The sequence below is a fragment of the Nothobranchius furzeri genome, chromosome 11, assembly GCF_043380555.1.
Source record: "Nothobranchius furzeri strain GRZ-AD chromosome 11, NfurGRZ-RIMD1, whole genome shotgun sequence".
Taxonomy (NCBI): Eukaryota; Metazoa; Chordata; class Actinopteri; order Cyprinodontiformes; family Nothobranchiidae; genus Nothobranchius; species Nothobranchius furzeri.
In genome coordinates, this window is record NC_091751.1 from 40,744,710 (window position 1) to 40,769,564 (window position 24,855).

The 24,855-nt window shown below is 39.9% G+C and overlaps 1 protein-coding gene across 4 annotated transcripts in view; it reads left to right on the top strand.

Moving 5' to 3' along the window:
• Positions 1 to 24,855, top strand: part of kirrel1b (kirre like nephrin family adhesion molecule 1b) — a 114,489-nt gene that overhangs the window by 73,144 nt on the left and 16,490 nt on the right. For all 4 annotated transcript variants that reach the window (XM_054743047.2, XM_054743056.2, XM_054743064.2 and 1 more), the window contains exons 3-9: positions 9,073 to 9,222; positions 12,584 to 12,741; positions 14,417 to 14,567; positions 16,208 to 16,313; positions 17,222 to 17,370; positions 18,409 to 18,536; positions 18,896 to 19,022. In XM_054743047.2, the coding sequence (XP_054599022.1) occupies positions 9,073 to 9,222; positions 12,584 to 12,741; positions 14,417 to 14,567; positions 16,208 to 16,313; positions 17,222 to 17,370; positions 18,409 to 18,536; positions 18,896 to 19,022 (969 nt within the window). The remainder of the gene's footprint in view (positions 1 to 9,072; positions 9,223 to 12,583; positions 12,742 to 14,416; positions 14,568 to 16,207; positions 16,314 to 17,221; positions 17,371 to 18,408; positions 18,537 to 18,895; positions 19,023 to 24,855) is intronic.

Sequence of the window (24,855 nt, forward strand, 5' to 3'; positions counted from 1 at the left end):
CATTTACAGGCCCAAATATAAGTAAATAAAAACATTTTATAATGGAAAGGGTTAAGCACACTGCAGAATAATTTATCTATTTACTTGAATTTTGCTTTTGATTTAGTTTCTTCCTAAATCAGAACACACCCTCACTGGAGTATAGAATAGAATAGAATAGAATAGAATAGAATAGAATAGAATAGAATAGAATAGAATAGACAGATTGATCCCACAGTGGGGAGATTCCCTTACAGCACCAAGAGAATAATTTGAAGAAAAATAATAACACAGGTACATGTATAAACACATAGGCAGTAGACTATTATTGTATCCTTCGACCACTAAAAACTACAAATAAAAGATGAAGAACTTGGGTTCTAGAACTATGTAAATAAATATGTATGAGCGTTATGAAACTAGACATAAACAGCTAAATGACTGAAGAAGCATGGACTCATTTCCAGTTGCTGATAATGGAAAAAATACATTTTAAGACTAAGGGTGTAGAAAACTATTGACCCATCCAATCCAGCGAAAATGATAATTTTCTTGTATAAGTAACACATTTCCCCCTTCTACCTCCTACTGGTCAAAAGTGGAATTACAACTGTCGTAAACAACCCTGCTGCAGCCTGCTGTCGCTAGTGATAACAATGAGCTAACGCTAACACAAGCCAACTGATACTTAATAAGCCACAAAGTAAAAATAGCCACACTGTTGGACAAAAGATATTATTAATAGTATCAAAAGTCTAGTAGCAACAAAGCCAGGTCACCATCAGTCTGTGATTTTGCAGCCTCCTTCAGCTCCCTCAAACGAGTGTAGGCGGTCTCTGATTTTAGATCTTTGCTTCACCTCACTCCCAGGCTCAACCATGATGACATAAAGGAAAATAAATTCTTCTTCTTCTTCTTCTTCTTCTTCTTCTTCTTCTTCTTCTTCTTCTTCTTCTTCTTCTTCTTCTTCTTCTTCTCCTCCTCCTCCTCCTCCTCCTCCTCCTCCTCCTTCTTCTTCTTCTTCTTCTTCTTCTTCTTGAGCTGCTTATTGACAGTCGGTGAACTGATTAAGCTAACTGCTAGCCTTTACATTAGCAACTTGTGTTCCAACCAGATCCACAAAACTGTTAAGTGCAGTTTCTGATTCACACGGTTTACAGATCCTTTACATGACTACTTTGCTTATTTCTAATTTCTAAAAATCAGAAGTTTATGGTCCAAAAATACTTTTTAACTCATTCGCTGCCAGCCGTTTCCTGATCGGTAAAGTCCTTCGTTGCCAGCGTTTCTCACCGTTTTTACTGTTTTTTTAAGAGTCACCGAACGTTGCACGCTAGGATGATGTCGACGCCAAAACAACCAAAACAAAGAGGAGACTCACCTCTTACATCAGGAAGAATCATTGCGTTTCGAGCGTTATCCGTTCTTTCATAATCCGTTGTTGAATTGTGATCGGCAGAAGCTTTTCAGGTTCGTGCCTCACTTTTTTTACAGCAGAGGCCCAAAACAATCTAACACATGGATTTTCTGCTTCCTGATCACAATCGCAGCTTTAGAGCTGAGATGTTTGTTCTCACAGTGCGGGGGTCATTCTGACACCCACACAGTAAAAACATGCAAATGACAACTTTAGTCGTCATTGGCAGTGAATGAGTTAACACTGGGATTTTGACCTGGATCATAAAGTTTGGACATCTCTGATTTGGAGATTTCCCTGACACTTCAGGGTGAACACCCCAGGTTAGAACCAGAATTATATTGAGTTATTATTCACGTCACCTGGTCTGTGTTGTGCAACAAAGTTCCATTCAGTTTCGTGAGATCTACAAACAAAAGTGATCAGAAGTAAATAAGACATTTTTCTTGTCACTGAATTGTTTCCTGAAGTGGCAGATGAGTGTTTTTAGCCTGAAATAGCTCCCGTTTCTCCAGACTCATAACTTCACCTTCCTGTTGAACTGTCAGGCTGCTTAGGAACGGAAACGAGTCTCAGTCCTGGCTGCATTCAGCAAGGGACCTAAACTGCTGATTGAGATTGATACCTTTTGGCAGTGAAGAGAGCACTCAGAGGAAGTCTTGGTTCCCACCAACACATCCTCTGTCAAAGGAGGCAGAGCGTCACAGGAAGTTAAGGAGCTCTTCAGTGACAAGGCGCTGTGTCTGGGCAGCATTGTCCTCGAGCCAGTAAAGGCTCTGGATACCGAAGCGTCGGTGTGGCTGGCATGACATCTCACATCACGCTGAGGTCAGGAGAGTGCCAGGGATGGCAGAATAGGGAGAAACTGTCCTGTCGGCCCGGAGGTTTAGCACACTGGTCGGTGTGTTAAACCGTTGGTAAGCTAATGCCAGGAACAGCTAGAGAGCTTTCTCGTCTTTGCTTTTATCTGGTAAGGTGATTTGTTCTGGGAATATGAGGGAAAATTCCTACAAGCATTCATCCATATCCTCTTTGTAATTATGGATGGGGGACTGGTGTCAAGCCAGCCTCCAGTTTGTTTTCTGTTCCCCGTCTATTCAAGTTATTACGGGAATGGATGTGGAAACCGGGTTTCAAAATAAAATTCAACTTTGAGTGAATTATCAGATATTTTAAGAACATAATAACAAATAATTTAGGCTTGTTCACTATTAACGCCCTGTCAATATCAAGGCAATATTATTTTGGATTTCAAAGTAAATGCCCTGTGAATTTTCATTTTTGAACTACTCTTTCAATGACTTCAGAATGCTCGTAAAAGCAAAAGTCATATTTCCAAAGAATAATTGCATTTTGTATCAACACTATCAAACCACAGCAATTTGAAATTGCCCATATTTGACCGACTCTTTTGACGACTTCAAAATGCTCTAAAATGGAAAATTGCTGTTTCCACAGGGTAATTCCACTTTAGATCAACACTATACAACCCCACAGTGATACTATATCAATATCAAGTCATTCTAATGTTGCCTTCTAAAATAAAGGCCTTTTTAAATTGCCCATTTACAACCAAACTTTCAGTGATTTCAAAATACTCTAAAATAGAAAATTACTGTTTCCACAGGGTAATTCCACTTTATATCAACAGTATACAACCCCACAGTGATACTTTAGCAACATCAAGTCATTCTGATGTTGCCTTCCAAAATAAAGGCCTTTTTAAATTGTCCACAATTGACCAAATTTTCAGTGATTTCAAAATGCTCTAAAATAGAAAATTGCTGTTTCCACAGGGTAATTCCACTTTAGATCAACTGTATACAACCCCACAGTTATTCCTTATCAATATCAAGTCATTCTGATGTTGCCTTCTAAAATAAAGGCCTTTTTAAATTGTCCACAATTGACCTAATTTTCAGTGATTTCAAAATGCTCTAAAATAGAAAATTGCTGTTTCCACAGGGTAATTCCACTTTAGATCAACAGTATACAACCCCACAGTGATACTTTATCAATATCAAGTCATTCTGATGTTGCCTTCCAAAATAAAGGCCTTTCAAATAGTCCATATACGACCAAACTTTCAGTGATTTCAAAATGCTCTGAAATAGAAAATTGCTGTTTTCACAGGGCAATTCCACTTTAGATCAACAGTATACAACCTCACAGTGATACCATATCAATATCAAGTCATTCTGATGTTGCCTTCCAAAATAAAGGCATATATGGGCAATTTAAAAAGGTCTTTATTTTGGAAGGCAACATCAGAATGACTTGATATTGATATGGAATCACTGTGGGGTTGTATACAGTTGATCTAACATGGAATTACCCTGTGGAAACAGCAATTTTCTATTTTAGAGCATTTTGAAATCACTGAAAGTTTGGTCGTATATGGACTTTTTGAAAGGCCTTTATTTTGGAAGGCAACATCAGAATGACTTGATATTGATATGGAATCACTGTGGGGTTTTATACAGCTGATGTAAAGTGGAATTACCCTGTGGAAACAGCAATTTTCTATTTTAGAGCATTTTGAAATCACTGAAAGTTTGGTCGTATATGGACTTTTTGAAAGGCCTTTATTTTGGAAGGCAACATCAGAATGACTTGATATTGATATGGAATCACTGTGGGGTTGTATACAGTTGATCTAAAGTGGAATTACTATGTGGAAACAGCAATTTTCCATTTTAGATCATTTTGAAATCACTGAAAGTTTGGTCGTATATGGGAAATTTAAAAAGGCATTTATTTTGGAAGGCAACATCAGAATGACTTGATATTGCTATGGTATCACTATGGGGTTGTATACCGTTGATCTAAAGTGGAATTACCCTATGGAAACAGCAATTTTCTAATTTAGAGCATTTTGAAATCATTGAAAGTTTGGTCATATATGGACTATTTGAAAGGCCTTTATTTTGGAAGGCAGCATCAGAATGACTTGATATTGATTCAGTATCACTGTGGGGTTGTATACTGTTGATCTAAAGTGGAATTACCCTGTGGAAACAGCAAATTTCCATGTTAGTGCATTTTGAAATCGTTAAAGGTAGGTCAATTATGGACAATTTGAAAGGCCTTTATTTTGGAAGGCAACATCAGAATGACTTGATATTCATTCAGTATCACTGTGGGGTTGTATACTGTTGATCTAAAGTGGAATTACCCTGTGGAAACAGCAATTTTCCATTTTAGAGCATTTTGAAATCGTTAAAAGAGTTGGTCAAATATGGGCAATTTCAAATTGCTGTGGTTTGATAGTGTTGATATAAAATGCAACTACTCTTTGGAAATATGACTTTTGCTTTTAAGAGCATTTTGAAGTCATTGAAAGAGTAGTTCAAAAATGAAAATTCACAGGGCTTTTAGTTTGAAATCCAAAATAATATTGCCTTGATATTGACAGGGCGTTAATAGTGAACAAGCCTAAATTATTTGTTATTATGTTCTTAAAATATCTGATAATTCACTCAAAGTTGAATTTTATTTTGAAACCCGGTTTCCACATCCATTCCCGTAATAATTTGAATAGACGGGGAACAGAAAACAAACTGGAGGCTGGCTTGACTGCACTGCTGGAATTGGAGGCTGGCTTGACACCCGTGATGGGGGGGGGCTTTACTTTGTGTGAGTACAAAAGTTCAGACGAGTATGCATATCGAGAAACGGCCATTCACTTTTAAGCTTTAGGAAGAAACGGGTGTATTCAGAATACAGTAAATCTGTGTGGAGAGATCGTGCAGCTTCTTCACGAAAAGGCAGCTGTCTGAGGTTCACACCTCGTTTCCTTGATATGAAGGGAGACGGCGCTAACCATCATACCCCCATGCAGCGCCAGGGTTCTGTTTTATTTGATATGTTCCATTTATTAATTATTTATAAAATATAAAAGTGTAACTGCATAATTGTTTGGTGGGAAATAAAGATGCTGTGATGAGTCTGTTGGGACTTTATATGGTGGTGTAGAACTTCCCCCACGTGAGCAAGGCTTGATAACAATTAGACATAAACAAGTTGGGTCTTACTGTCTTGACTGGAGCTTTTTGCAACAGCATCATCAAAGGGTCAACCTAACAGAGTCTACTCTTTATTTAAAGTGAAGAAATGGCGAGGTGTGTCATGAATTTGTAGACATTTGAGATTTGACACACATCACGTTCAGCTAAATCTAACCTGCAGGTTCACTAAAGGTCGACACATCTCTGCTCCTTCCTCCTCACAGCTGCATCTCCATCACTTTCTTCCCACTCCTTTTGTCTTCTCTTCCTGACGTCCTTTCCTCCTCCTGTTCTCTATCGGTAAAGTGATGTTCTCTTTGTCCTTGTAGCTCTTTTGCAATCCCTGGAAAACACACTTGATAAACATGTTGTGCTTTTTGTCTCTCTTTCTTGGCTTTTCAGCCATCCATCACCACCTTCTGTCCATTTTTTAGCCTCAGCTGTCAATGCTGCCACTCTTCCCTTCATCCCTGACTTATGATCTCTCTGTATTTAGCATATTTTGTTTATATCGAGCTCTTGAAGGCTCCAGTGTGTATAGTGAAGGCCTGTAATTCATTTAGGTTCAGAATCGATTTGTTGTGATCAAATGGTGTTGCAGATATTTGATATCAAGTTGGTGTGTGTGTGTGTGTGTGTGTGTGTGTGTGTGTGTGTGTGTGTGTGTGTGTGTGTGTGTGTGTGTGTGTGTGTGTGTGTGTGTGTGTGCGCGCGTGTGCGTGTGTGTGTGTGTGTGTGTGTGTGTGTGTGTGTGTGTGTGTGTGTGTGTGTGTGTGTGTGTGTGTGAGTGCGTGTGCACGCACGCGCTACGTGCTCTGCATGATTACACATGGATGTTTTTGAGGTGTTTAGATTGTGCGGTAAACTCACACCTGCAGTTTGCTCACCCACACATGGAGGAGATTCATTCACCAATCCGACTCTCCTGTCCACATGAGATGAGTTCAGATATTTTACTTTACAATCGGAGCGCAGGTGCCTGTTTAGACACACGTCCACACCTGCAGGCATCAGTGGTGGCAGCTTATTGTTCTCCCCCCAGCTCTTCCTCCTCCTTCTTCTCCTTCTCCCTGGGGTGCTTTCACCTCTGTGGTTGCTATGCTGCAAGCTGCTGGAGTGGATGATGTAATCTCCACTAATACTTTTGCCCCCCTCCCTTTTCATTCCTCCAAGCACCCCAACTGCCTCCCCTCCTCCTCCTCCCCCTCGCCTGCCATGATGTCATGTGAGGATTGGGCACGGAGGATCAATGAGTGCCCCCTAGTGGGACGTCACGCTCTATTATGTCTTTGTCTGAGAGGCGAGGGTTCAAACATGTTGGAGGGGTTTATATCTTTAACTAGAACAGTGGTTTTTGAATTGCACAGGGACTGATGTGGTATTTTTGTAAATGAAGCTGTGTTTCATGAGCATTTACCCCTCCAGATGTTTATCTCCATGTTAGTGTGTGTGCGTGTGAGTGGTCCTTTCATGCACGTGTCGTTTACCTTCCACTCTAATGTTGGTGTAAAGGACACATCATTATTGTCTCCAGACGTGGCAGCAATGCTCCAAACATCTAAGGGGAAGGCTGAATGTTATCTGCGTAGCACGATAAAAAGCTTTGACATTTCCACGTAAGTGTGTGTCCCATTTGCAGCTCGCTGCCTGTGATTCATGTAATACGATCGTGATTCGACATTTATCCGTTTCGTAAAAGCTTTTACAGATTCAAACTAATCAGGTGTCGGCCTTTTGTCACATTTTAAATAAAACCAGGCCAGAAGCAGTCAGAATAATCAGAATGATTCGTTTGTTCGTAGCGTTAACAACAAGTACTTGTTTGACGCATCTGCATTAGCATTACGTGCAAAGCTCTACCTCAGTCATAAACAAGACAGAGGGAGGTGGATGATGTTGTGTTTGTGCATTTCTTATCTGCAGAGTTTGTCTTCAGTTCAAGTCATCTGTCTGTCTCACAATCCTGTTTGCTGCTTGGATTGGGTTTCAATCCAGCTGGTGTGGGCAAAACAAAAACTTTAATAAATCAAGTAGGTCTTGCAAACGCAACCAGAACTAGTGTTTAAAGCTGTTTGGTATTTACCAAAGACATGCTGAATGTAAAAACAAATTAAACAACAAGGGGCAGCAAATGTCATCAGTTACTCAGATCTGCACCAAAAGGTTTTTATTCTTTGTGGGATTTTGCTAAATTGTGGTAGTCCTGCAAATAAGCTCACAGGAACGAAGGAATCAGGCAATGTTCCCAGATGAATGTTAAAGATCAAAGTTACTCACATTTTAATGCATTTACAGCAGTCTCTGGTAGGAATGAATGCCTTGTAAGTCGTTCTTTCAGCCGGAGGAGAAAGTGGCAGAAAACAGCAGGATCTTTCCTCTGATTGGCTAACAGCAACACAGCTCTACCACTGACTCTGTTCTGCTACATTGATGTTTTATCTCCACAAGCAACTCAAACATGGAGGAGTTCTGCTGTGTTGTGGAGTTGCTAATGCTAACAGTTAGCTTCTACTAGCCGAGACGTTCTCTGCTGTTTCCTGGACGCTAAACCAACGACAGCCTTCCCCGTCGTGAATCAAGGAGATTTGTAGACCTGTCAGGATTTTCTGAACCGAGCATATCAGAAGCCAACACAGGAAATAGGGGTAGAAGACCATTTTCATATTCAGCCTGCATGTTAAACTCAGAGTGACAGATCACTTCCACCAATCAGTAAAAAATGGTTTCTCAGTGAATCTGCTCTTTAAAATTATTTAAGTCCAGTCGATCTTCAGGAGTTTAGTTGCGGTTTTTGACCGGTCAATACATTTTGAAGCTTACTCAAAACAACTGGTCCGAATCTGTTTTTGTCATCAGTGAAAGTTTCAGAGGCCCGGGGTCAAAACAGGAACTTGAGATGGTCATTCATACGTAGATTTTCTCTTCTGCGGATAATTGGAAAGCATTATTGATGCTCTGGACATTCTAGTCTCCTGCTAAAAGCAGCTGAGGACTTTCATTTGTGATTTTTATCTGAAAGCTGCTTCATAAATCATCTTTACTTTATCACTAGTGATTTCATCTTTTCAGACTTCGTAAAGCCTTATTTAGGAAAGAGAAACTGTTGGTTTTTCCTTTCATCACTTAACATCCCTCCACATTTGAATAATGTCTTTCTTGAGGCTTTTTGGCACAATTATACAAATTATGGATGTCTGTCTGTCATCCTGGGATTTTTGACCAATGAGAAAAATGAGTAAAATTGTGGTGGATGGCTTTAAAATGAGGTGTTTCAGACAGGATCTTAATTTTCTAAACCAAATTGCTAATCACCTAAAATCCTTTTCGTTTTTAAGGCAGACATCACTGGATCCTTTCCGATAAACTCAAATAAAAGAGTGATTCATAGCTTCAAAAACACATTTCATCTGTTTGATATTTTTATGGTACCTTAAATTTTCCTCAGACGGCGGATTTCTTTTGTGACCACGGTGACGTGATGGTGACTCACTGCTGGAAGCATCTTTTACTGCTCCTCTTTCTTGGTTTCAGTAATCATTAGCAAAAAAACAGATGAGTCATGGTGTTAATTTGGTTCTTTACGTGCCAAATATTCCAACAATCACATTTTTGGGTTTGTTTGTGGCTTCCTGCTGTTTCTTACTCCTATCTCCCATGTGTCTCCTGCAGCCTGGCCCAGGTATCGGATTCTGCGGGCTCTGGACACCGGCCAGTACAATTTGGAGATTTCCAACTCAGAGCTTTCTGATGACTCTCTTTATGAGTGTCAGGCCACCGAAGCTGCCCTGAGGTCCAGAAGAGCCAAACTCAATGTACTCAGTAAGTGAAATGCATTTAAAAAGAAACATTCTGTCTATTTTCTGTTTTTCTGATTTTCCAGTTGTCCCCTTTTTATTATGAAAGTTCAGATGTAAAAATCTGAGAATGTCCCTTTATTACACATCTTAAAGGTGTGGTTCACTCATTTAATCAATACATTTGCAGTGATCTCTAGCAGGAATGAATGCTATTTAACCCTTAAAAACCCAAACCCTTTTGAAATACAAAGCAGGTTGGAGTAAAGACATCAAATTGTAGAACCGCACTAGTTAAAATAAAGAAGCAGAATAATTTTTGATTCATGTATGCTTGGATGTCACTTAGTTTTCAAGCTTGAATATATGACTCCAGAGGTGATTTTGCAGATGTTTGAAATGTGATGTGACACCAGAAACAAAGCTCAGGTGCACCATTTTCAGGAACTAGAAGTGAGCCACATCAAAGCTGAGCTGGAGGAGTCGCATTTCCTGATATTTGGACAGAAATATTCTCGCTTCTGATTGGATAACAGCAACGAGACTCTACCGCTGACTCTGTATCTTCTGCAATGTTGATTGTTATCTCCACAAATAACACACGCAGGAGGATTTCTGCCGTGTGGTGGAGTTGCTAAAGATAATTGCTAGCATATACTAGCCTAGACATTATTTGCTGTTTCCTGGACCCTAAACCAACAACAGCCTTCCCCGCCGTGAGACAAAATGGGTGAGTCCATGAATGATAAGTGACAGGGTGACATAGATCTGTCAGGATTTTCTGATCCTAGAGTTTCACCATCTATTTTCTAGCAGAAGCAAATGCAGGGGATAGGTGTAGGAGACTATTTTCATGTTCAGCCTGTGTGAAACACTCAGAGTGACCCATTATTTTCATGAATATTAATTTTAAAAAGTTATTCATTGTATTCTGATAAAAATTACAGATATTCAGGAGATCCTGGGAAACGAAGGACTCGTTAAAGGGTTTATCAAACATGTCCGCTCAATGTGACTTTAGTGTGTTTTAGGCTTTGCGAGTCACTGCACATGCTGGGCGTTTACCTTCTAGGTTTTTGTGTTCACTGTTGTCTTTTGGAGCATAATCATCCACATTTATAATAAGTATGCATGTTGTATTCACTAAGAGTCCTGCCAACTCATCTGCACACACATTTAGTAAGCTTTAAATGACTTGAACGTAATGTTTAAACAAGATAAGAACAACAGAAATAATCAGAAGTTGATACCTGGAAAGAAATATTTGAAGTATATTTTTATTTTTTAGTCAGGAATATGCCCCAGATATATCCCAGATGTTTATGAGGGGTTTAAAACGCTCACTGCAGCCAGCCACATGGACATAGCCAAGTCCAAGAATGTGTTACATTCTTGGCTATGTCCACGAGTAACACACTGTATTCCAACTTTTTAGAGAAATAGCTCAGCAGATATTTATTTCTAGAAACTTGTATTGTTTTATTTTTGCAGAACATTCTCTTAAAATATATAAAACAATAGAGGTACTGAAAAAAATAGATTCAAGTCTGAATCGGGATTCTTATTTATAAAGATTCCAAATCGATTCACAAAGGTTCAGAATCGATTCCAAGAACTCAAATATCTGGCATGTTACAGGTTTGAGATGCACTTTTCTGATCTTTGTTAGGAGTCAGTACTCCGTTTACGTTTGTGGTCCCATAAATTGAGATGATTTATGTTTGAACCTGCTGATAAGAGGGCACTTGAATGTAATTTTTTCCATACTCAGAAATTTGAGATATTCTCATCTTTATTTTCTAAGTTGATAAATGAGTACTCAGGTTTAGTAAGTAAGTAAGTAAGTAAAAGTTATTTATAGAGCACCTGTCACGGATATAAATCACAATGCGCTGTACAACATGAGTAAGATCAGGGCAAATACCTCTAACCAATAAAAACATCCGAAAAACAATAGCAGTGATAAAATAGAAAATGAAATTATGAGTATAAACAAAGTGAAAGTGTGAACCCGAACAAAGCCATCTTTATGAAACATTTAGGGAGGGAACGCCTGGATGAAAAGGTGAGTTTTTAGATGATTTTTAAAGATATCTACAGTGTTAGAGAGACGGAGGTTTGAAGGTAGACTGTTCCAAAGTCTGGGGGCAATAGTCTGAAAGGCCTGTCCCCTTTGGTTTTCAGTCTGGTTCGAGGAACAGCCAGGAGGTTTACTCATGTAACTTGTTTCTACACATACTTGAAAAGTATTTGACTATTACTTTCAAAGCTAATGCTAGGTAACTACAGATTTGTTATATTTTACAAGGTAAGCAAAAATAAATGTTGCCTTTTGGTCAAAAGATTGCTTCTGTTTACAGTTTTAGAATAACTATTTTACATTGTAAATTTGCATTTTTGAAGCATGACCAGTTTAAAGTCAAATAAAAATGTCCCAAAGCTTTAACTAACTTGTACAACAAAGTAGTTAATCCTGGAGCTGACACTCTTTGTTAATACTGATTGTGAATCGATTTAAATTGAGAATTGAGAATCGAGAATCAATTCTGAATCGAATCGGCACCCCAAGAATCGGAATCGAATCAAATCATGAGTTGCTCTAAGATTCACTTCCCTATAAAACAACATAAAAGTGTTTATTTGGTACAAGTTCGAACCCTTAAAGTGGCAGGTCTGCTGCTCGAGAGAGCGCGTTTTAATCTTTATAATTATATAAACATGAATTTAATTAGAAACATAATAAAACCTTACCTTGCATTAATATGACCCTAATATTTAATATAATTATATAATAATAGAATTTTTTACATTTTCTTGTAATCTTTATTGCCGAAAAATAATAAAAAGCGAAAAAGCTGGAAGTTAAAGGGTTAAATACATTCAAATCACTTGCATTAAATTGTTTTTTGAGCTGCAATCTGTCTTTTAAAGCTTAGTTTGTTTAACAAATTACAAGTTGGGGTTCTGTTAATGATGCGTTCATTATAAATACATCTAATCTTGCAAACTGAGAGTGGGGGGTGTACAGTCACTATTGACAGTTTAGTCTAAAACTGATATTTAATTTTAAAAAGCAGAATGAGGCAAAGAAAACATGAGATGCTAACAAATTAAAGTTACAGATTAGTGCTGTTTCTGCCTTTTGCCATGAAAGTTTGGTGTTATGTGAATATTGTTAAAAGTCACCATTTACAGTGTGAAAAAGGACACTCTGCCCTTGACTGGTGAAAGAATTTCCACTTCCAAAGTGTGAACTTGTTTTAAAGACTGTCTGAAGAGCCAATGTTCTTTTGACCTGTGGGGAAAAACTGGGGATGGAGCTGTTCTTTAAACCTGTGTGCCCTTGATTTAAAGCCGGAGTATGGATTTGTATGTCTGTCCTCCAGTTCCCCCTGAGGATCCGGTGGTGGAGGGAACGCCGGAGCTCCTGCTGATGGCTGGAAGTCCACACAACCTGACTTGTGTAACCCGCGGGGCCAAGCCTGCAGCACACATCCAGTGGACCAAGAACGGAGTCCCAGTGGACGGAGCGTACCACTCCACGGTGACTCACACACACCTGAACACTCGGGAACGTCGTGCGCCATAAAGCACACGTAAAGCAAGATTTAGCTTATCCAGCTTAACAGATGGAAGATGCTTTTTAATGGATCTAAAAAAAATATTCAGACAAGATCCATTCCAGAATGAATGTCGTTGTTCTGATGGTCCTTTTTTGAGATGTACATTCATCAAAATACACATTAAATGCTAACAAATGTTAGTTTTGCTATTTGAAGGTTCACACAGAAGCACAAGAGTCCTGATTTCTGACACGATTGTCCCATTCAGATTCAGGCTTGTCTGATTACCTTAATGGCTCTAAAGATAATCTTATCAGATTCCCAGAGATGGGGATCGTAACGTCAACAAGTCAACTCCATGCCAGGATTTAGTTCTGCACAGCAACTGAACCAGGTTCATTCACCGTGCTGATTGACCTGGTTTAGTTGCTGAACTTAAGAAAAACACGGCATGGAGATGACTTGATGCCACAATTCCCATCTCTGGATTTTCCTGCTGTGTGTGGTCCACCAAAAAACAAAAACTGTTGGGATAAATGCAGAAAATCACCACATACCTCAGTGATTTCTCTCACGTTTAGAAAATTGTCCAACGATGGGAAAATCTTGTCGTGTGAGTTGGGCTTAAGTTAAGCCAGCCCTTCGCTGTGACTTGGCGACAAGCTGAAGACCAAACACTGCAAAAGAACGGGAAGAATTTCAGCTGGAATCACATGAAACTATAGCAGAACAACCACAACTTCTTCACATTCGTGTAAATGTGCCGTTTGGTCAAAGTATCATAATTAATCTTAATTTGGGAACAATCTGTCCTCTCCAGCACAGATTTATCTTTCTCTTCTCGAATCAGTCTCAAGAATTTGAAACCTTCCCTAGAGATGCTTTTGTTCCACAGAAGAGTGAGCGACTGAGAAGAGTTACAGATGGATGCCGTAAATACTACGACTACTTTGAGACAACAAGTTCATTTTAAATTCAAAACAGTATAAGGAAGAATTAGGAAATTCCCTAGCGAATGCTGTTCTAGATTCCTGAATTTTCCAGAACAAAAACTTTAAATAAACCAACTTATTTCCAGTTTTTGCTAAGCCGAATCTGCAGATAAAGAAGAAATTTAGTGTTTTGGGATTCAAAACTACCAAAAGGTTGACTCTGAGAAAATGTACGAGGCGTGTTATAGAGGCCTTCACCGTGCTTCTGTAGATCCTGGCTGTTTGGAAGTTAGACTCCAAAAGCATGCCTGATGCTGGCTGGGTTGTGTTTTTAACACAACGCACAAATTCAATAAGTTCTAATTTACCAAAAAAAAAAACAGACCTTCCATAAAACACACACACACACACACACACACACACACACACACACACACACACACTATCATACATATGAGAGCTGCATTTTCAAGTCATGGCCTGAAAATAACTGAAAACTTCTTTCGGTCACCCACCAAAGACTTAATTCCTATTTTTTTATTCTGCAGCATCATAACTTCACACGGATATTCTTTAAGGTTTTTTAATTTCTTACTTTCCTCCATTTTACTCGATGCATTTCATTTTTCTACACCATCCTCCTTCTCTTTCGTCCTTTCCTCTGATCCTATCTGGTTCCTTCATAACACTTTTCATTTCCTTCACATTTCTCTGTGTGGAACAGGAAGTGCTGCCCGACAGGAAGAGAGTAACGAGCAGGAGCTATCTCCCCATCACTCCAGTCGACACCGACAGCAGCAGCAATTTCACCTGTGTGGCCAGCAATCCAGCAGTGCCGATGGGCAAACGAGCCACTGTCACTCTCAACGTCCACCGTACGTTAGCGCTGGGCTCTCGGGGATTGATAGGTGGCTCTCCACTTCCTGGAGCCTGGCCAGATTTTTAGAAACACATAAACTTTAAATGTAAAGGATTTAAAGTTGCTCTTTTCTAAACGCTGTGTTAGAGCTGAGCTTGTTTTAGTTTATTGCCTGCCCCTCTTGTTTTGACACCAGTTTTGAAGCCGATTATCTTCCCAGAGCAGAACAGCAATTTAATTTCCTCCATGAAGGGAACAATTAATTTTTCTCTTGTGCAGCTAAAAAGAAGAAAAATAGAGAAGAGAATGAGTCTGAATATTTAGTCACACAGGCTGACTTTTCTGCAACTAACTCATGATAGTTTTACTAGAAGGTGCATTGTCTTTAAATTATTTCTATTTTACTTCCTAATCAATGATAGAAAATCAAAAGTTATTGTTGAATAAAATCCAAAAATGGTTCACTTTTCTGACTACATTTACAAAAACATATCTTTACATACTTTCTACAACACTTATTTAGTTTTTCATTATTTTTACATAACTTAGACACATTTTTATTTCTGAAATAAATCGTTTTGAGTTACAAAAAAGATGAGGAAAACCTCAGAGGCATCAAAAGTTCAACATTTCTTCATTTCAATACCGTCTTCAGTATCTGGTAGCTTTTTGGTCTTTAGAAAATACATGAACTTTTTTTTACTTTGTATAAAATATTTTTTATAAAGCCTACATGTTGCCAGAATATTTTACTGAACATATTTTGTTTCAATCATAGTAAAAGTGTTTAAAAATCACGTACAGTTTAATGTTTCTGCCCACTGCTCTTAGAGAAGTTGGGAAATAAAGAACGCAATATTTTTGTCAAATCCACAGCATTTTATGCCCAAAGTGAACTAAATTAGATCAATAAATGCATCTGAGTTGCAGGCTGAGGAACCGGCGAGCTTGAAAGGAGTGAAGTTTATTTATTTATTTATTTTTAATCAGGTAGCAAACAAACAGGCTAAAACAAGCATGAACACGAGGCCTCGTCTCAAATATTCAAACCAAACAAACGAGAGGAGCTGATGGGTTTATGACTGTTTGTCTGTTTGGAGAGCGATTGCTGAATGAGAGCAACTGAGCTGATTGATGAATGGAAAACCGCAGTGAGAGGAGCTGAAGAAAAGCAACAAAAACATGTCAGCACGATTAGGAAAACTTAATGAAACAAGCAATGAAATCAACCTTAAACCAGGGGCGCCCAATCCTGGGCCTGGAGGGCCGGTATCCAGCAGGTTTTAGTTAACCCTGCTTCAACACACCAGATTTCAATCAGCAGGTGATTAACAGGCTTCTGCAGAGCCTGATGAGCTGCTGCAGGTGATTCAACCACTGAATGTTGGAGAGAAACCACTGAAATGTGCTGGTTACCCTCCAGGACCAGGATTTAGCACCCCTGCCTTAAACCCTGAAATAAATTTTAAAAAGTCAAAACCAGCTGTGCTATCACCCCAAAAAGCAAACAACCTGACTCAGAATGTTATATAAATGTGTCAAATTTACAATTATTATTACGTTGTCTGTCTGTAAATCCTCCCAGACGTCAGTTTTTCAGCCCGTCAGTGACTTTATTTGCTTATAAACCTTGAGTGTGTGTGTCTCTCTGTTCAGACCCGCCCACGGTGACTCTTTCCATCGAACCTCGCTCTGTCCTGGAGGGTGAAAGGGTCACATTCACCTGCCAGGCCACTGCCAACCCCCCTATCATGGGCTACAGGTGAGATTCACGATGACTCTCATGTTTCATCACAAGTAAGGGGTCACATCTGCAGAAACGATTCAGAAACAGCGACTCACAGCGTTAGGAGACATCATGCACCACCAACATGAACTGTAATGCGTTGTTGGATCAGAAAGTGCTTATTTGTGTGTTCCATTTATTGCTTCAGTCCCATTTTACTGCATTTTACTGTTGTTTATAAATAATGTCACCAAAACCTGTCCCTTCTATTTCCAACCATCCCATTGCACCCTCCATGTGTAAATGGACTAATCTGTTTGTGTGCCTAAGTGCATTTCAGGATTTGAGGAAGGTTTTGATGCTGGTCCTGCAGTGCAACATTAGCAGCCTGATCAGATGATCGATGCCAACGGGTTTCCTTTTATCTGCTCCAATCTGGCTCCATGTTCTCTCTGGAGTTGCTCCCGAATTGTAATTTCTGCTTAGAGAACAAAATTGGCAAAAGTATTGAACATTTGTATACTCCAACACTGACTTTTATTGTAAGAGACATCTCCGAAGCACTGAAACTGCAGGAAAAGGGTGAAAAAAGAAAAATGCTCCATCAGAAAGGGTCCTAATGTGGGAACACTGCCAGGTACTTAGGCACGAAGCCTATCGAGTGTGCATTAAAATGTCATCTAGTGGAGAATGTGCAATATGGTGATATGATTTTCAGCTAGATATCTGGCAAGGCATTTTATGGTTAACAGAGATTATTATAATTTATTACAATATTTCCTCTGGGCTTTGAAATGGAGGTTTTAAAAGTCTCAGATTTATAGATAATTACTTTTTTAATAGCTTTTAGGGATCTTCACTGTCTTTTTGAATCTCCTGCTGACAGGCAGACATGGTGATGATTTGTTGCATTAAAACGAAAAAACGGTGTTGTTTCCTGTCAGGTGGGCCAAAGGCGGCGTGTTGCTGGAGGGGGCCAGAGAAAGCGTGTTTGTCACCACGGCAGATCACTCCTTCTTCACAGAGCCAGTGTCGTGTCAGGTGTTTAACGCGGTGGGAAACACCAACGTCAGCATCCTGGTGGATGTGCACTGTGAGTAGGCTGCAGATGGGACAAAAATGGCCCTTTTTGCTTCTATGAATTTGAAAAATACAGCGACTATGCTTGCTGAAGTACCAAGTTAGGAGTAATCACTCGTTTCTTTATATTTTGCTTTCAAGTAGCCAGATTTTCTACACCATAAAATGAGTAAAAAGCTAAAGTTCAAAGAAAAAGCAAACGCCTGTTAGAAGATTGGTCATCCTCCTGGGACCCCACATCCCCATCAGTAATACCTGCTGAATCATTTAGAGCAGGGCTATTTCATTCTGATCCTGCAGGGCCGGTGTGCAGCATGTTTTCATGGTTTCTCTGCTCCGACACACTAGATTCAGTGGTTGAATTCTTTATTATTTGACTCACACCTTCAAACCCTTGACTTATTAAAAATGTGTTTTCTTGTTTTTGCTGCTTTTCCCTATCAACATTGTTATTTTATTCTTGTATTTCTGCATTTTGTGTTTTTTCAAGTCAACTATTGAAACAAAATGGTGAAAGACCTTCACTGGCTCAGATGACTCCTTCCTATTCGTCTTTGTTCTTCTGTAGTTGAACCATGATGCTAAAGAGGCTCGTTCAGTAAAATGTCTGATTAGAGCGGCCATTTTCTTGTTTTCTTCTCTTCTTTTTTCACACATTTTCTCTCTTTTGCATGAGTCACCACTTTAGGGATGAAACATCAGAACTTCAGATCATTTGGAAAATAACCGATCAGAATAATTATCACAAGGACAAAGGCTTGGTTCTTTGGAGTAAAAAGTAAAGAGGGATGACTCAAGACTTTTGCACAGTGTCCTACGTCTGTAAAGAGACTTATTTACGTTAAAGATTAAACATTGTGTCTGTTATATCATGGTGAATTAAAGAAGACGTCATATTTTAAAGTAAATTTGTCCAACACGATTAGTTTGAATGAATAATAAAATCATGAAAAGTTTTTTAAATGTTTTGCATATTTTTTATTAAAGAGTTCATCAGGTCTGTTCTTCTCTGCTGAAGTTTAACAGCTTGTTGTGTTTTTTTATCTTTTAGTTGGCCCAATCCTCGTGGTGGAGCCCAGACCGGTGACGGTGGACGCAGACTCTGACGTCACTCTGAACTGCAAGTGGTCCGGGAACCCACCCCTCACCCTCACATGGACCAAAAAGGGCTCCAGCATGGTGAGAGCAACCTCCAGCTTTGGAATTTTAAATTCACTATCAAAATAAATGTTAATGTTGGTTGTTTCTCTTTCTTTATGGATAACATTGTATTTAAAAAGAAAGTAAGAATCTACATTAAACAGGCAGATCCATAAACATTTGCACGGTTTAAATGCTGACTGTACGGTGTGCAACTCTTAAATCTTTAATTTATTCCTAAGCGTTTAAGAAAGGCTTGAGGAAAAACTAATGGAGCCTGCTGCGTAAATCAACATGTTTTATGAATTAAACATTGATTTCCCTGCTTCCGTCTCTTTTTTCTTACTGCTTTCTCTTTAACAAACCCACCATGCTGCATGTCCGGGATGTGCCTCCAGGTTCTCAGCAACAACAATCAGCTGCATCTGAAGTCGGTGAGCCAGGTCGACGCAGGGCAGTACGTCTGCAAGGCCATCGTCCCCCGCATCGGAGTGGGAGAGACTGAAGTTACCCTCACCGTCAACGGTCAGCCCAAACCCGCTTACTTAGCTACTAATAACAATGCTGATATTAGCAGAAATGCAGACTGTGGAGCAGATTGTCCTACATGCAGCAAAGCTCTGAATCTGTGTCAAGCTGGAAAATGAATAATTAAACTGCTCAGGCCTCTAATGTGTTATTTGCTGCATTAGTATCATTTTCCTTCTGCTTCTGTTGTGCTGCTTTTACACACACTTGGAATCTGCCACAGCTTTTGTCCCAGGAGGCAAGAATCTCTGCATCCGACTGATCACATGCAAGACAAAGTTATATTTTGTCTTTCATTCCATGGAATGCATAAGGAAAAAAGAGCATATATGTTACGAATGAAGGGAGGGCCGAAGCAATGTGGGGTTTGAGAGTACCGATAAAGTTTCATTTGACACAAAAGCTGTGATTTCTGCAGGATACTTTTGGGAAGATGTCCTGCCTCCTGCACGCTCTACTCAGATCTCACTCTGAAATGTCGTCTATCAGATGAATAAAGCTGACACCGTGCTTGTGTGTGTTTTGCAAGTAGAAACAACTAATGTTTGAGAAGGTCTGCACCTGATTCTTCGAATGTTATCAGATGTTTGTGAGTGAAAACATCATTTGACAGCTGAAGCCACCAAACGTGCTACCAGTGGACGTGCCTCTGGCTTAAGTTAAATTGCATTAACTATTAAAATTTCCCAACATGAGCAAACTAAAACAAAGTTCCTTCAGATTCCACCAATTGGCGACACAGATGGTAAATGACCTGTACTTGTGTAGCGCCTTCTTAGGGTTCTACAACCCCCCAAAGCACTTCACAACACATTCACTCATTCACATGCTGGTGATGATGAGCTACAGTGTGGCCACAGCTGCCCTGGGGCACACTGACCAGTCACTCTGACCACCAGGTAAGGCAGGTTAGTGTCTTGCCCAAGGACACAACAGCAGCATTCTCTGCCGGGAGTCGAGATTGAACCTACAACCTTCTGATTGCGGGACAACCTGCTCTACCTCCTGATCTACTGCTGCCCTGTGTTCTTTAGAAGTTGACATTTTTATATGACATAAATATAAATTTGTAAATGCAGAAAAAATGTTTTTATTTGTATTGCTTTACTTTTAGCTGGGAGTTTCTGATTATTTTTTGTGGAAGTGTCATGAAGTCAATATTTTGACTGTTGCTTAAGAGTTGGTTGAGTAGCTCAAGTAGTAAAATAGAGTTCAGTTGTGTTTGGACATCTGGTCAGGATGCTTCCTGGATGCCTCCCTGGAGAGGTTTTCCGAGCACGTCCAACCGGGAGGAGACCTAAAGGTAGACCCAGGACACGGTGGAGGGACTATGTCTCTCACCTGGCCAGGGAACGCCTTGGGATTCCCCCGGAGGAGCTGGCCCAAGTAGCTGGGGAGAGGGAAGGCTTGGCCTCTCGCCTTAGGCTACTGCCCCCACGACCCGACTCCAGATAAGCGGATGGATGGATGGATGTTGTGTTTGGAATGGAATCCACAGGTGGATTTTATTATCACCTCTAAAATGGGACTAAGTGAGAAAACCTAAGTGTCTAATATGAAATCTGGGTTTTCAAATATATGTATTTTTATATTACTAAAATAGTCAATTTTACCAGCAAACCACCAATGAGACACAGTTTAGGACAAACTCTTGGGATTTCTGAAAAGATGGAGGCTATCTGTGTCTCATTGCTCAGTGTGATAGATGATGGTTTGGTGCACAGAAGGCTTAGAGTTAAATCCCTGGAGAGATACAGGTTTTTAGATTTGATGTGAATTATTGACAACATGAAATGCTCTGAAACAACATAAACAGCATCTATGTGTCGAGCTCAGCCTGTAAGAAGTTGTGTTGGTGTGCAGGAGATTCTGGGTTCAATCTCAGGAAATGCAATGCTTTCAAGATTTTAGGGGCTTTTATGACAACATGATTAGCTCTGGAAGCAAGACTTCTGGTGAAATCTTGACAACGTGAAATGCTCTAAAACCAAAAAGTCTCTGTCTGATTGTCTAGCTTGTCCTGTAAGTCATTGGTTTTCTGCGCAGATGGTTCAGGGTTCAAAAACATATAATGCTTTCAGACTTTGCATTCTCCATTAAATGAAATGCTCTAAAAACACAAGGTATGTTTCCAGGGTGTGGCCTAGGGTAACACATGCCACCCCACTGAGCTCTTTTCAATTGACTTTACACTGTCCACAAAATTCTTGGGATTATAAACCAAACAGTAGCATTATTGTTTCATCCTGGTCCCATTTACGCTCCACTCGAGTAGGTGGCGATAATGAACTAAGAAGTGGCTTGCTATCTCCCTCAAATAGAAGAATAAGAACGTGTGGTCTTGGCACATGTGGTGCACAAAAACCCACTAAAATTACCCATTGATATGGTATTTTCTTTTTCTCTCTCTCTCTTTTGAGGAAGGGAGGTTGTTCTCCTTCACAAAATCATTCTTGTTGTTCAGTGTTGTGAGATTTTGTGCATCACATGTCTGTGGTGGCGCCGGTGTTAACCTTTGACCTCATTTTCAACCTGCAAACGAGTGAAAGGTAGAGCTAGTGGTGAAATGGATCGGTTTTTGTTGCCCAAATTTCCACAGGTTCAGTCAGAAATGAATGAATCTTTGGAGGTGATCTCAGACCCACAAAAGCCTGTGGATTTGGATGAAGAGAGTCGACCCTTAACCGCTGCAGCAGTCGAGGGTTTTGCCGCTGGAAATGCTAACACTAACATTAGCTAACCTTGCAACACTATACATGGTTTTCTGTGTGGCTGTGTGTGTTTATGATTTCATGGAAAAGTCAGTGATTGTTCATATGTTTATGATGTATATTAATGATTGTTTCTTCAAGTGAATTTGAGGTAGATAGCAAGCCACTTCTCGGTGCATTATCGCCACCTACTGGAATGGAGTGGAAATGGACCAGGATTCTTAATACTAATTATCTTAATATGAAAAAATAAGTTAAAGTTAAAATCCCATTAGTCATCACAAACTTGTGAAATTAATCTGCATTTGTCCCATCCCTGTGTTTACACAAAGTGTAAAATGTACTGTTTGATCTGAACCTCCTACACACCAAGCTACCAGAACCAGACAAGGTCAAAGTGTCTTGGAAGAAGCTCAGGAAGGGAATCAGGCCCTCTCCGACCCCTTTCAGTGTGGTTGCTGTGATCCAGGCCCAGTCAGTCACAAGTAGGATTTAAACCAGTTGTTGCATCACTGATGACTTATTAATGCAAACTATCCACCTGCGCCACCAGAACCCTTCACACTTTGAAATGTGATGTAACATTTCAACGTGTTACTTTTTGCTTTTGTACTTGCTACTTGTTCTTGCTCAGCAACCCAGGTATTTCTCCTGGGATTGAACCCTGAACCACCTACACAGCAAACCATTGCATTACAGATAGAGATACACAAGGTGTTAGTGGTGGTCAGAGGAGCCGACGGCGCCAAATGGCAGCCTCGCCTCTGTCAGACCTCCCCAGGGCGGCTGTGGCTACAAGTAGCTTACCATCACTAGCAGTGTGTGAATGTGAGAGTGTGTGAAAGCGTCTTTGGGTGTCTAGAAAAGTGCTATATAAGTTCAATGTATTATTATTATTATTATTATTATTACAAGAACACAAAAGTCATTTGAGTTTTTAGAGCATTTCATGTAGTGGAGAATTCAGTTGGTCTAAAAGAGATCACCAGATTTTGAACACTGATCCAGCAGCACAGGAAACCAGCAACCTACAGGGGAAGCTATAATCAGACAGTGACGTGTTGGTTTTTGTGTTGTCAGAAATTTACATAAAGTCTAAAACACAATGGTTCTCCAGGATTGAACCCTAAACTTTGTGCACACCAACCTAATGACTTACTGTTTAAGCAAGACAAGCTGATGTCAACAGCCTGTTTCCAGAGCTAATCGTGTTGTCAGAAATTCCCATAAAAGCTAGAAAGCATTGAATTCCAAATCCTTTGCACTCCAACCCAAAGATATACAGCTATAATCTTGTTATTTTTATCTTTTCATGTCCTGAAGAATTAACAAAAAATCTGAAACATTCCTAGAAGTGAACCCTGAACCTTCTCTAAAGCAACCCAACACATTACCGTAGGGCCTACCAAACCCAGAGAGACTTGTGGTGAAATCTAAAGGTTCGGAAGCTAAAGCTTTCGTCTTTACCGCTGATAAAATGACGACTCACTGCTGGTTTACAGTGACTGACCTGATAGCAGCACATCTCTGCGCATTAAAAGCCAAAAGCTTTGTGGCTTATTGACCACTCAAGCATTTATTCACCAATAAAAACTCATTTTACCCCAAGGCACATAAACCACCGCGCATTTACTATCTGCTCCATTTTAATGACTGACTGCAAATCATGATCTTGGTGGGGCTAATTTATACATCAGCATAGGGAAGTCACCGCTGCTAATAAACAACACCTCCAACAGTGCGTGGCAGCTTTCTCAAACTCCTCTTTCTGCCATAGATGCACATGGATTTATACCTCGGCGTCAGATTGCCCCCGCTGGTTTCACAGCTGCTGTGCTGCTCTCATGCTTGATCAGACCATATTCTGCTTTAATTACAGACCTCACAGCAGCAGAGTTGCATCCCTGTAACTTTTATTGGGTTCTGTCCCGTCACAGAACAGGAGACTCTGTCACACAGTTGTAGCTGTAACATGGTTTTAGTCATTGGAACAGGCTGCGACAGTGTTGCTTTAAGCAGGTTTTACATGGCTTTGTGAAAAGTGTCAGTAAAAAGTAGCAGTAGCTTTTTAAGTTTGCCCTGAAATGGCTTTTTGTTGCTTTTGCATTCAACGTAATTCTCCCATTAGACACTTGAGGTCCACATTTCAGCACTTATTTATGAGATTCTTTAGAATTGTTCCTCTTTACAAGTATGAGTTAGCCTTAAAGGCATAATATGCAATTGTTTCATATTTCTAAAGCATTTTCTTGAGCCAGTATGTGCTAAAACAACCCTTTACGAAGTTAAAGAAATGCCACTCAGACGCCTACCACCCTCTGTGCCAAAATACTGCACTTGCAACTTCAGAGTGTTGGTCCGGTCTGTTGGACGTAGGCCCAATCCCAGTTCTCGCACTGTGCCATACGGTCTTCGGCAAAGTGCACTTGGAGTACGTGTGCAGTAAGTATTCCAGTGTGTGGAACACAAGTGTGCAAATAATTGACGAATTGGGACAGGGATCATTGCGTCATCGACCGCAATGCATGCCAGGATGCTGGTCGCTGTGCTACTTTAAAAAAAAAAAAAAAAACTTTCCAACAAACAAACCAAACAATTATTTGAAATAAATGTACATTCATTGCTGCTTTGTCTAAAACATTCAGAGCATCAAGTAACCATCCTAAAATTAGCTATTTTAATTTGAAAATACATATTTTCGGAAAAGGCTGCAGCAATGGGTTGTGGGTAATACCCTTAACCCAAGTTTGCATCAATGCGGACTTGGGTGAAGTGTGGATCAAGGATGGAAAGGGGGCGTGATCAACTTCACTCGCATCCCAGTATCGTGCAAGTGTGGAAGTGCAAGTATTGGGATTGGGCCTTAGTAAAGTTATGTTTTTGTGCCTGGTGCAGCAGTCCACTTCCAGCACATTTCCTGCATGTTTAGTTCAGCAACAGCTGATTTGGTTGATTTAATGATGAATCATTCCTGTAGAAACTAATGAAGGCTGAGGAGACGTTTCAGCAGTTAGACTAAGGTGTTAAAAAGACAAACGCACAGCGAGGAGATAAGTTTCACTTTTGCTTCGAACACTAGGGGGTGCTAAAAGAAAATCAAAACTGCAAAGTAACCCTTT